At 43.2% G+C, this 13227-nt stretch overlaps 1 protein-coding gene across 2 annotated transcripts in view; it reads right to left on the bottom strand.

Annotated features, from left to right (window-relative positions):
* Positions 1-13227, bottom strand: part of zc3h7a (zinc finger CCCH-type containing 7A) — a 109645-nt gene that overhangs the window by 60713 nt on the left and 35705 nt on the right. For both annotated transcript variants that reach the window (XM_059979147.1, XM_059979145.1), the window contains one exon: positions 6812-6851. In XM_059979147.1, coding sequence (XP_059835130.1) covers positions 6812-6851 — 40 coding nt within the window. The remainder of the gene's footprint in view (positions 1-6811; positions 6852-13227) is intronic.

The raw sequence follows: 13227 nt of genomic DNA, 5'->3' as shown, positions 1-13227 counted from the left end.
TCAATCCAGGCCTTTAAATGAGTGATCGGTTTCCATGAGATCCCCCTCATTCCTCTAACTTCCAGCGGAAATAGGCTAAGAGACATCAAACACTCATCATATGTTAACCCTTTCTTTCCTGGAATCACTCACATGAACCTCCTCTAGACCCTCTCCAATGCCAGCACTTTTTTCTTTGACAAGGAGCCCAAAACTGCAAACAATACTCAGTGTGGTCTGACCAATGCTTTATAAAGCTTCAAAGCTTCAGCATGAGTCAACTCAAGTCACTTTTTATTGTCATTTCGACCATAACTGCTGGTACAGTACACAGCAAAAATAAGACAACGTTTTTCAGGACCATGGTGCTACATGAACAGTACAAAAACTAAACTGAACTACATAAAAACAACACAGAAAAAAAACTACACTAGACTACAGACCTACACAGGACTGCATAAAGTGCACAAAACAGTGCAAGCATTACAATAAATAATAAGCAAGACAATAGGCATAGTAGAGGGCAGTAAGTTGGTGTCAGTCCAGGCTCTGGGTATTGAGCAGTCTGGTAGCTTGGGGGAAGAAACTGTTACATAGTCTGGTCCTAAGAGCCCGAATGCTTTGGAGCCTTTTTCCAGACGGCAGGAGGGAGAAGAGTTTGTATGAGCGGTGCGTGGGGTCCTTCATAATGCTGTTTGCTTTGCGGATGCAGCATGTAGTGTGAATGTCTGTAATGGCAGGAAGAGAGACCCCGATGATTTTCTCAGCTGACCTCACTATCCGCTGCAGGGTCTTGCGTTCCGAGATGGTGCAATTTCCGAACCAGGCAGTGATGCAGCTGCGCAGGATGCTCTCAATACAACCTCTTATAAAGAGGGGGGGGAGATGGACTTTCCTCAGCCTTCACAGAAAGTAGAGACGCTGCTGGGCTTTCTTTGCTATGGAGCTGGTGTTGAGGAACCAGGTGAGATTCTCCGCCAGGTGAACACCAAGAAATTTGGTGCTCTTAACGATCTCTACCGAGGAGCTGTCGATGTTCAGCAAAGAATGGTCGCTCCATGCCCTCCTGAAGTCAACAACCATCTCTTTTGTTTTGTTCACATTCAGAGACAGTTTGTTGGCTCTGCACCAGTCCGTTAGCTGCTTCACCTCTTCTCTGCAAACTGACTCATCGTTCTTGCTGATGAGACCCACCACGGATGTGTCATCGGTGAACTTGATGATGTGGTCCAAGCTGTGTGTTGCAGCACAGTTGTGGGTCAGCAGGGTGAACAGCAGTGGACTGAGCACACAGCCCTGGGGGGGCCCCCGTGCTCAGTGTGATGGTGTTGGAGATGCTGCCTCTGACTTGGACTGACTGAGGTCTCCCAGTCAGGAAGTCTAGTATCCATTTGCAGAGGGAGGTGTTCAGGCCCAGTAGGCTCAGCTTTTCAATCAGTTTCTGAGGAATGATTGTGTTGAATGCTGAAGTTTATGAAAGCATTCAAATGTACACGTCTTTTTTGTCCAGGTGGAGGGTGATGGCAATGGCATCGTCTGTTGAACGGTTGGGATGGTACGCGAACTGCAGGGGGTCCAGTGAGGGGGGCAGCAGGGTCTTGTTGTGCCTCATGACGAGCCTCTTGAAACACTTCATGACAATGGATGTGAGAGCAATGGGACAGTAGTCATTGAGGCAGGACACTGAAGACTTCTTCGGCACAGGGACGACGGTGGCGCTGCTCAGGGAGATGTTGAAGATGTCAGTGAGAACATCTGCTAGCTGGTCTGCACATCCTATATGCACTCTGCCAGGAATATTGTCTGGTCCAGCAGCTTTCCGTGGGTTGACCCTGCACAGGGTTCTCCTCACATCAGCCACGATGGGACACAGCACCCAATCATTTGGAGGAGGGGTGGACTTCCTCGCCGCCACGTCATTTTCCGCCACAAAACGAGCGTAGAAGTTGTTCAGCGTATGTGGGAGGGAGGCATCACCCGCACAGTCAGGTCATGTTGTCCTGTAGTTGGTGATGTCCCGGATGCCCTTCCACATGCGCCGCATGTGCACGCTTTGCCTCTCCGATGGCCCAGGACAGTTTGGCCCTCGCTGTTGTTAGGGCTGCCTTGTCGCCTGCTCTGACGGCAGAGTCCCGGGTCCTCAGCAGCGCACGCACCTCCGCGGTCATCCATGGCTTCTGGTTAGAGCATGTAGTGACACAGTGATGTCATCGATGCACTTGCTGATGTAGCTCGTCACTGTTTCTGTGTACTCCTCTAAGTTGGTGGAGTCGCCATCGGTTGCAGCCTCCCTGAACTTGTGCGAGTCAGTGTGCTCAAAGCAGTCTTGAAGAGCAGAGGTGGCTCCTGCTGGCCAGGTTTTCACCTGTTTCAAAACTGGTCCGGAGTGCCTGATGAGCGGTCTGTATACTGGGATTAGCATAACAGAGATGTGGGGTGGGGCTCCCTCACTCTTATGACGTCCTCACTCTTATATTCCAGTGCTGCAGAAATGAATGCTAACATTGCATTTGCCTACCTTACCACCAATTCAGCCTGCAAGTTAACCTTTAGGGAATCCTGCACAAGGATTCCCGAGTCCCTTTGCACCTCTAGTTTTCGAATTATCTCCCCATTTAGAAATTAGTCTACACCCTTATTCCTTCCGCCAAAGAGCAAGACCATACACTTTGCTACACTATATTCCATCTGCCACTTCTTTGCCCATTCTCCTAATCTGTCCAAGTCCTTCTGCAGATTCACTGCTTCCTGAACACTATCTGTCCTTTCTCCTATCTTCATATCATCCACAAACTTGGCCACAAAGCCATCAATTTCATCATCCAAATCACTGATATATAACATAAAAAGAAGCAGTCCCAACACCAACTCCTGTGGAACATTCCTAGTCACTGCCAGCCAGCCAGAAAAGGCTCCCTTTATTCCCACCCTTTGCCTCCAGAAGGCCCACCAATCTTCGATTCATGCTAGTATCTTTCCTGAAATACCATGGACTCATTTAAGCAGCCTCACGTGTGGCACCTTGTCAAAGGCCTTCTGAAAATGCAAATAAACAACATCCCTGACTCTCCTTAGTCTACCCTGCATGTTATTTCCTCAAAGTATTCCAATAGATATGTCAGGCAAGATTTCTCCTTTAGGAAACCATGCAGATATTGGTCTATCATGTCACTCCAAGTACCCTGAAACTTCGTCCTTAATAATGGACTCCAAAATCTTCCCAACCACTAAAGTTAAGCTAACTGGCCCATAATTTCTTATCTTGTGCATCCCTCCCTTCTTAAAGAGCAGAGTGGCAATTGCTATTTTGCAGTCCTCCGGAAATATTCCAGAATCTAGTGATTCTTGAAAAATCATTACTACCACCACCACCACCCCAATCTCTCCAATGACCTTGTTCAGAACTCTGGGGTATAGACCATCTGGTCCAGATGACTTATCTACCTTCAGACCTTTCAGCTTTCCAAGTAGCTTCTCCTTAGTAATAGCAACTATACTCACTTTTGTCTCCTGACCTTGAATTTCTGGTATACTGCTAGTGTCTTCCACCGTGAAGACTGACGCAAAATACTTATTAAGTTTGTCCACCATTTCTTTGTCCCCCCCCACCATTACTACCTCTCCAATGTCATTTTCAAGCTGTCCAATATCCACTCTCATCTCTCTTTTACTCCTTATATATCTGAAAAAACATTTAGTATCCTCTTTGATATTATTGTCTAGCTTACCTTTATATTTCGTCTTTTCTCTCCTTGTGGCTTGTCTCGTTGCCTTTTCAAAAACCTTCCCAATCCTCTAACTTCCCACTAATTTTTGCTGTATTATGTGCCCTCTTTTGCTTTTATGCTGCCTTTGACTTGCCTTGTCGGTCTCATCTTCATCCTCCCTTTAGAATAATTTTTCATCTTTGGGATGCAACTATCCTATGCCTTCCGAACTGCCCCCAGAAACGGCAGCCATTGCTGTTCTGCCACTAACCCTGCTCACGTCTCCTTTCAATCAATTTTGGTCAGCTCCTCTCTCATATATCTGTCAGCTTTAGTCAGCTGTAATATTATTATATCTGACTTTTATATTCTCCCTCTCAAACTGCAGGATAAATTCTATCATATCATGATCACTGCCTCCTAAGGGTTTCTTTACCTTAGGCTCCCTAATCAAATCTAGTTCATGAACTGCCTTTCCCCTAGTGGGCTCAACCAAAAGCTGCTCTACAAAGCTATATCATAGGAATTCAACAAATTCCCTCCTTTGGGAATCCAGCACCAACCTGATTTTCACAATCTACCTGACTTGCCCTTATTACATGCCCTTTCTATTTCCCATTCAAATTTGTACCCAACATCCTAGTTACTGTTCCCACCAGTCTTTTAACCCTTGCAATTTCTTAACACTACCCACAAGGATTCTACATTTTACGATCCTAAGTCACCTCTTTCTAAGGATTTAATTTAATTTTTTTTTACCATTATAGCCGTCCCAACGCCTCTGCCTACTTGCTTGTCCTTTCAATGCAGCGTGTATCCTTGGATATTAAGCTCCCAACTATGATTTTCTTTCAGCCACAACTCAGTGATTCCTGCCAATCTCTAACTGTGCTGCAAGATCATTAACCTTAGCCCATATATTGTCCATTCAAATATAATACCTTCAGCCCTGTATTCATAATTTTTTCGATTTTGCTCCCATGTTTCACTTCAACTCATCTCATTGTCTGCAATTTTGCCCTATCATCTACATGTTTTTTCTCACACCCTCACTCCACACTGTATCTACTCGAATACCAACTGGCCCAGCCTCAGCTCTATTCAGTTGCCATTCTCATACCTAATTAGTTTAAACCCTCCCTAACTGCTCAAGCAGATCTGACCACAGGGTATTATCCCCCTTGGGTTCAGGTGTAACCTGTCCTTTTTGTACATGTCATACCTTCCAAAGAAGAGATCCCAATGATCCAGAAATCTAAAACCCTGCCCCCTGCACCAATTCCTCTGCCAAGCATCCATCTGCCAAATCATCCTATCCTTATCCTCACAGGCACATGGCACAGGCAACAATACAGATATTACTAACCCAGAGGTCACTGATTTTCAGTCTTCTACCTAACTCCTTAAATTCTCTCCTCAGGGCCTCCTCTCATTTCTTACCCATGTCACTGGAACCAATATGAGCCACGACTTCTGGCTGCTCACCTTCCTCCCTTAGAATGCTGGGGACCTGATCCGAGACATCCCTGACCCTGGCACCTGGGATGCAAAATACCATCTGGGTATCTTTTTCACATCTACACAATTTCTTGTCTGCTCCTCTAACTATAGAATCCCCCATCACTACAGCACTCCTTTTCACCAACCCCCCACACCTCCATTCTGAGCCACAGAACTAGACTCCATACCAAGAGTGTATTTGGAGGGATATGCACCAAACGCAGGCAAATGGGACTAGGCAACGAGGTTGGCATGAATGGCTTGAGCCAAAGGGCTTGTTTCTGTGGTTTATTTCCCAAATAGGTACGGCTGCTCATGCAATTCCCCACTTTTTCTTTGATAAAATTCCACTGTTTCTGCAGGTATCTAATCTCAAGCAATATATTTTGTCCTTCTGGACCACTTGAGAAATAACACCTAAGCATTAACCACATCTTGGGCACCTAGTAGGTTCTAGTTCACATTCCACTGCAAAGACAGGTTATAAACCATTATCAACCATACTCAGCATAATAAGCTTTAAAATGTGTTAATCCTGAGAGTTTGAAGCCTTAAGAGAGAATTGTATACTCCAGAGGTTGCAAATATTACTAAACTTACAATTCCCATTAGCACATCAGAACACAAATAGTTTACTTTCTTGGCAAGCCAAATGTGTCTCAATGGCTAAGTGTTTTCTCAATATTTATAACCTCTCATTATTCTTCAAAGAGTTATTTTCCATTTTTACACAAGAGTGGTTCTGAGATTTTATTGGAATGCATGCCATTATGACAATTACATCACAATGTCTGCTGCATTGGATTTGCAACAAAAATCATATTATAAAGTCTCAAATTACATAATACTTTAGCAGGAAAACAGACCATTCGGATGTACTCTAGTATTTTCTTGGGTGACAAGACTCCTATTCTGAAAAATTAGATGGAACATAACAAACAGCATGAGAACCAAGCGTGTCTTTCCTAATCATGGTGGATTGAAAAGTAAATGTATGGTTACACACTAAGAAAATGGCCCACATTATCATCAATTTAAATGAATGGACAGAACATCAGATGCATGCCGTGCATCCTTTTTTGTTCATCTTTCCCTTTTGAAATGCAAACATGGAATCTAGCCAAAAATAACCCAAATAACTTTTGCGCGTGGGGGTGGGATTGATGTTCTTGTTGCCATTTGCACAATTTGTTTTTTTGCAGGTGGGGGGGTGATGTTTTTCTTTGAACTGGTTCCATGTTTTTTTTTGCTTCATAGCTGTCTACAGATAAGATGAATTCAGGGTTGTATACTGCATACAGTACATTGATAATAAATGTACTTTGAATCCTTTTAAATATTCTGATTTACTGCACTACTAACCTCGGAAACACAATTAAGACTTTATTCTGCAAGTTTAGAATTCTAATCAAGTTTAAGAATGATCTTCTCCTCCACCATAAATTTAACAGTAAAATTATTCTCTTATCCAGTCACAGGACATTAGCGGCATCGAAATGGCTGACATTTAATGCTCAGCCCTAACTGCTGCTGAACAGGGATGGCAATTAAGAATCAATAGTTAAGGAAGGTATTAAGGAAGTTAATGAATACACTTCAAAATATTTAGAAGACATTTATTTTACCTCATACTCCTTCTCTGTACCAGGATAGGGCAGTGTAGACCTGCAAAAGGAAACCATTTTTCATATAGCTGACACACACAAATATCCCCCACCCTACTTATCCCATGAATGTTAAGCAATCAAATAGACTTTGGTATCCATCAGCATCTAAAAATGCTAAACAAGTGCAGATTAAAAAATTTAAATCTTTATTAAGCTACATTATACTTTTTGTTAATTAGAGCATCAATCAACTTCAATGCCATAAACAACTTCAATTTTAAGCAAGCATTTGTTAAGTAAACATTTCCTGACTTGTAAAGTGTGCCACAGTATCTGCATTTTAATGGGTGATCTCGTTTACAGAAGATTTAACACTAGGAACAAAATGAGACTGAAAAAAAAAGAAGATAAATGGAGGGGAGAAGACCAACTGAAAGATAGGATACAGCAGGGATTCCTAACCTTTTTTATGCCATGGATCAGTAACATTAAGCAAGCGGTCCATGGACCTCAGGCTGGGAACCCTGGGATAGGGGAAAAGAAAAAGTGAAAGGAAAATGGAGATCAGGTGGGGGAGAGGAAGAGAGAGACAGAAAACAAAAAATTGAATAATACAAAACAAAACACATGCCAATTAATTTCTTGGTTTCAAGTAGCCTGGAATTAAATGATCACATTCTCCTATTGTAGGAGTTGCTGGACTGGACAAGGCCTTTTCGCAGTCAAACCTTAGGGGTCTCTTAGTCATCAGCTGTGATAGGGATTAATCAAATTATAGATGAATGAGCACTGACCAAATTCAATAATGAACTCCAAGAACTGTATCTGGTCATGAAGAACAATCATAAAACATGTAACCATTAAGATATATAAGATATAAAAGAATAATATTGACTCAAACTGAGCTGACCGGAACTGCAAACTATCAACCATTTTGACCTCAGCACACCTCGGATTTCTATACATGAAGACTGAATAACGTTTGAGGTCAGATATCAATAGGCACAAATGCCTCAATGAAGTAGCAAGTTGCCAGGCAGGGTACAAACAAATTTTGTGTTTACATCAGATTCAGATTTCTGGATCGTTGGGACCTCTTTTGGGACAGGTGTGAACTGTACAAAAAGGACGGGTTGCATCCTGGCAGGCAGGTTTGATAGAGCTGTTGGGGAGGGTTTAAACTAGTTTGGCAGGGGGGTGGGAATCAGAATGTGAGTGCAGGGATTAAGGTAGAAGGACAAGGGCATGATGCTAGGAGTTCTGAGTTGATGAGGAAGGACAGGCAGAGAACAGAACATAATTGTAGCCAGTTAAAGGGGTTGAAATGTGTCTATTTCAATGCTAGGAGTATTAGGAACAAGGAGGATGAACTTAGAGCATGGATTAGTACGTGGAACTACGATGTTGTGGCCGTTACTGAAACTTGGTAAGAGGAAGAGCAGGATTGGATTATGCAGGTCCCAGAGTTCAGGTGTTTTAAAAGGAATAGGATAGGAGGTAGAAAAGTAGGGGGGGTGGGGGAGAGTGGCACTGCTATTCAGGGACAGTATCACGGCTAAAGAAAGGGAGGATGCTGCAGAAGGAGTGTCCACGGAGTCAGTCTAGGTGGAAGTCAGAAATAGGAAGGGATCAATCACTGTGGGAGCAGTCTATAGGCCCCCAAATAGCCCTTGGGACACCGAGGAGCAGATAAGCAGGCAGATTTTAGAATGGAGCAGGAAATACAGGGTAGTAGTTATGGGTGATTTCAACTTCCCTCATATTGACTGGCACCTCCTTGAGTGCAAGGGGGATAGATGGGGCTGAATTTGTCAGGTGTGTTCAAGAAAGATTCCTGACACAGTATGTGGACCGGCCAATGGGAGGAGAGGCTATACTGGATCTAGTTCTGGGTAATGAACCCGGTCAGGTGGGGGAGCATTTTGGTGAGAGTGACCACAACTCCCTTAGCTTCAGCATAGCTATGGAAAGGGACAAAATCAGATGAAATGGTAAAGTGCTTAACAGGGGAAGGGCTAACTTTGAAGGGATGAGGCAGGAACTAGCGAGAGTAAATTGGAAACATACGTTCAAAGGGGAAAGCACAGATGTGGGAGAAGTTTAGGGACCACTTGAGCTGGGTTCAGGATAGGTTTGTCCCACTGAGGCAAGGAAAAAATGGTAGGAAAAGGGAACCGTGGCTGACGAAACTTGTGAGGCAACTTGTCAAGAGGAAAAAGGAAGCATATGTTAGATATAAGAAGCAGGAAGTAGGAGGGGCTTATGAGAAATATAGGGTAGCCAGGAAGGAGCTAAAGAAAGGACTCAGGAGAGCTCGAAGGGGGCATGAGAAGGCCTTGGCATGTAGGATTAAGGAGATACCCAAGACGTTCTATGCGTATGTGAAGAATAGGAGGATGACGAGAACGAAGGTGGAACCGCTAAAGGATAAAGAGGGCAACATGTGCCTGGAGGCGGAGGAGGTTGGGGAGGTCCTAAATGAATACTTTGCTTCAGTATTCACAAGTGAAAAGGATCTTGATCAGGATGAGGTCGAAGTAGAGCAGGCCTGTGTGTTAGACAGTGTGGAGATTAAGGAAGAAGAAGTGCTGGATCTTCTTAAAAACATTAAGATTGATAAATCCCCAGGGCCAGATATGATACACCCCAGGTTGTTGTGGGAATTGAGAGATCACAGGAGCATTAGCCATGATCTTTGAATCCTCTTTGGCTGCAGGGGAAGTGCTGGAGAACTGGAGAAAGGCAAATGTAGCTCCCTTGTTTAAAAAAGGTAATAGGGAGAAACCTGGGAACTATAGACTGCTGAGTTACGTCAGTGATATGCAAGCTACTGGAAAGGATTCTTAAGGATAGGATCTATGAGCATTTGGAGAAGTACAGTCTACTCATGGATAGTCAACATGGCTTTGTGAAGGGAAGATCATGCCTCACACGCCTTATTGAATTTTTTGAAGAGGTAACAAAAGAAATTAATGAGGGTAGGGCAGTCAATGTGGTCTACATAGACTTCAGCAAAGCATTTGACAAGGTCCCTAATGAGAGATTCATCCAGAAAGTCATGAGGCATGGGATAAGTGGAACCTTGGCTGTTTGGATAAAAAATTGGCTTAAAGGAAGAAAGCAGAGAGTAGTTGTGGAAGGAAAGTATTCTGCCTGGAGGTCAGTGACTAGTGGAGTGCTGCAGGGATCTGTCCTGGGACCCCTGCTATTTGTGATTTTTATAAATGACCTGGATGTAGAGGCGGAAGGATGGGTGAGTAAGTTAGTGGGTGACACCAAAATTGGAAGAGTTGTGGATGGAGCTGTAGGCAGTCGAAGGTTACACGAGGATATAGACAGGCTGCAGAGTTGGGTGGAAAAATGGCAGATGGAGTTCAATCCGGACAAGTGTGAGGTGATGCATTTTGGAAGGACAATCCAGAAGACTGAGTACAGGGTTAATGGTCAATTACTTAAGAGTGTGGATGAACAAAGGGACCTTGGGGTTCAAATCCATACATCTCTCAAGGTCGCTGCACAGGTTGATAGGGTAGTTAAGAAGGCCTATGGGATGCTAGGCTTCATTATTAGGGGGATTGAGTTCAAGAGTAGAGAGGTCATTTGCTTTCTCTGTCTTCGTCTTTAACCATTACATTTAGAAATCTCTACGTTTAATTAGCGAAGAGATGGAAGTTTTTGTGCAAACACCTCCGCATCTTGATAATCAGAAAAAAATCTTTTTCCCTCCTCCAAAAAAATTATCAATGTTGCTGGGTGACGCATTAAAAACTTATAACCTCAAATCCATACATCTCTCAAGGTCGCTGCACAGGTTGATAGGGTAGTTAAGAAGGCTTATGGGTTGCTAGGCTTCATTAACAGGGGGATTGAGTTCAAGAGTAGAGAGGTCATGTTGCAACTCTACACATCTCTGGTGAGACTGCACTTAAGAGTATTGTGTTCAATTCTGGTCTCCTCATTATAGGAAGGATGTGGAAGCTATGAAGAGGGTGCAGAGGAAATTTACCAGGATGTTGCCTGGATTGGAGAACAAGTCATATGAAGCAAGGTTAGCAGAGCTGGGACTTTTCTCTTTGGAGCGTAGAAGAATGAGGGGGACTTGATAGATGTCTACAAGATTATGAGAGGCATAGATAGGGTGGATAGTCAGTACCTGTTTCCCAGGGCACCAACAGCAAACACCAGAGGGCATATGTACAAAATTAAGGGAGGGAAGTTTAGGGGAGACATCAGGGGTAAGATTTTTTTTGTTGTGTTTTTTTTTACACACAGAGGGTTGACTTGCCAGGGAATGACTTGCCAGGGATGGTGGTGGAGGCTAAAACATTAGGGGTATTTAAGAGGCTCTTGGACAGGCACATGGATGAAAGAAAAATGGAAGGTTATGGGGTAGTGTGGGGTTTAGCACTTTTTTTTAAGGATTATATGGGTCGGCACAACGTGGAGGGCTGAAGGGCCTGTACTGTGCTGTAGTGTTCTATGGTTCTATCAGCAATAGAATTCTAATGCAGCCACTTCAGGTCAACAGAATTGCAGACCCTGTAGCAAAACATACTTAGGTCATTTACTTCTCAAGTCTACATAAATGTATTATTTGATTATTGATTAGTTTTGAACCACTCTATCATAAACTGATCACATACAGTCATAGAATGTATAGTTGGTACCAAACTATTAATCTGCCCAGTCCCACGACCTGCATCTGGATACAGCGCTCTATTGTCCTCCCGCCCATGTACTTATGCAAATTACACTTAAATATTGAAATCTAATCTGCATCCATCACATCTGCCACAGCTCATTCCAATCTCCCACCAGTCTCCGAGTGAAGACGCTCCCCTTAAACATTTCACCTTTCACCCTTAATCTCTAGTTCCGTCTCACCCAACTTCAGTGGCAAAAGCCTGCTTGTGTTTGCCCTATCTATACCCTTCATAGGTTTTGCTAGCTAGCCAGTTACCAAAGTCAGTCAGGGTGTTATTGGACAGGGACCTCACAATACATTTCCAAAGGCTTTGCTTATCACTGCCAGTTTATTCTACCTTGGGTGTGGCAGATCAGCTCATTGAGCCATTTGCTTCCTGAAGGCACCAGGAGACAATCAAATGTTTGAACAGTGTCCAAAAGTAGGCCAGGTCCAGGATATCCAGTCCATTTTACACTGTGTTACTAAGCACCAACTGAAAACAGGCGCCAGTTGAGACGTAATAAAGCAGAATTTCATCTAAATGTAAAACTTAGCAACTAATGTAGAAGAAATACAAAGTTTAGTCACAACATTACACTTAGTGTGCTTGGGGGATTGACAACTAGTTTTATTATGATGGTGACTAAAATCTAAATGGATTGCCAGACCAAAGCTGTCTCCAACATTGATTGTTGTTTTTAAGCAATATGTGTCCTTAATGTGCCATACAGACTTAAAAATAGAAAGCAATAATAAATCTGCAGTGTACTTTATGATAAGCAACATGCATGCAAGAGTTCTGCAATTTCCTCTTTAAACCTTTCCACTACTATGTGATTTTTTTTACAACTTTACTATAAAATTTACCGTCTACTTCTTTGATTAAGCTCTTAGACCTCCGAACAGTTCCCCCTTTGTCTGACTGTATTCCAATAAACTGCTTTGGGATATTTTCCTGCATTAATGATATTTCTAAATGCTAGCTGCTTTTTGATCTCGTGACATTGGTTTGTTTGTGAATTGCAGCAGTGATAAAATGAAAATTATTAGTGTTTTTCTGCTTTTTTGCATTAGTATATTTCTGAGATACAGACCTGTGCAAAAGTCTTTGCCACATTACATATAGCTAGGGTGCCTAAGACTTTTGCACAGTACTGCAGTAATTTTAAGTATTGCGCTGTACTGCTGCCACAAAATAACACAAATTTCATGACACATGTAAGCAGTGATGATAAACCTGATTCTGATATGGGTTTCTATTATGGACTGAAAGTGGGAAGGGTGCATGGAGAGGGGAATCATAGTTGGAAAAAGGGGAAGGGAGAGGGGAGAGAGCAGGACGCACCAGAGAGACATTCTGTAATAATCAATAAACCAATAGTTTGGAATCAAATGACCTTGCCTGGTGTCTCAGGGCTGGGTGTGTCTGCACCTGCACCAGCCCGCCACCCCAGTATTTCTTCTCTGCCACTTGTCCCATGCCTCTCCCGCTGCACTCCACCCATGCCATTCCCAACATCCTTTGCTCTCGCCAGATTTACCAACTCACTCTCCGCTCCACACTGATAAATACAGTCCTGTGCAATTAACCAATATTCACTTGGCATTAATGCATGAAAGTTAAAAGATGGGAGGTCCAAAAATGAGATGTGGGTGTAAGCATGTTGGTCAGAAGATGGAAACTGACCTTTTACTTATAATGATGACTCTAATGTTAGGGCAGTCTCTAACAAAAGAAAATAGCACA

The sequence above is a fragment of the Hypanus sabinus genome, chromosome 9 (assembly GCF_030144855.1).
Source record: "Hypanus sabinus isolate sHypSab1 chromosome 9, sHypSab1.hap1, whole genome shotgun sequence".
NCBI lineage: Eukaryota > Metazoa > Chordata > Chondrichthyes > Myliobatiformes > Dasyatidae > Hypanus > Hypanus sabinus.
The sequence above is the reverse complement of the archived record's forward strand: the minus strand, read 5'-3'. Positions and strand labels throughout refer to the sequence as shown.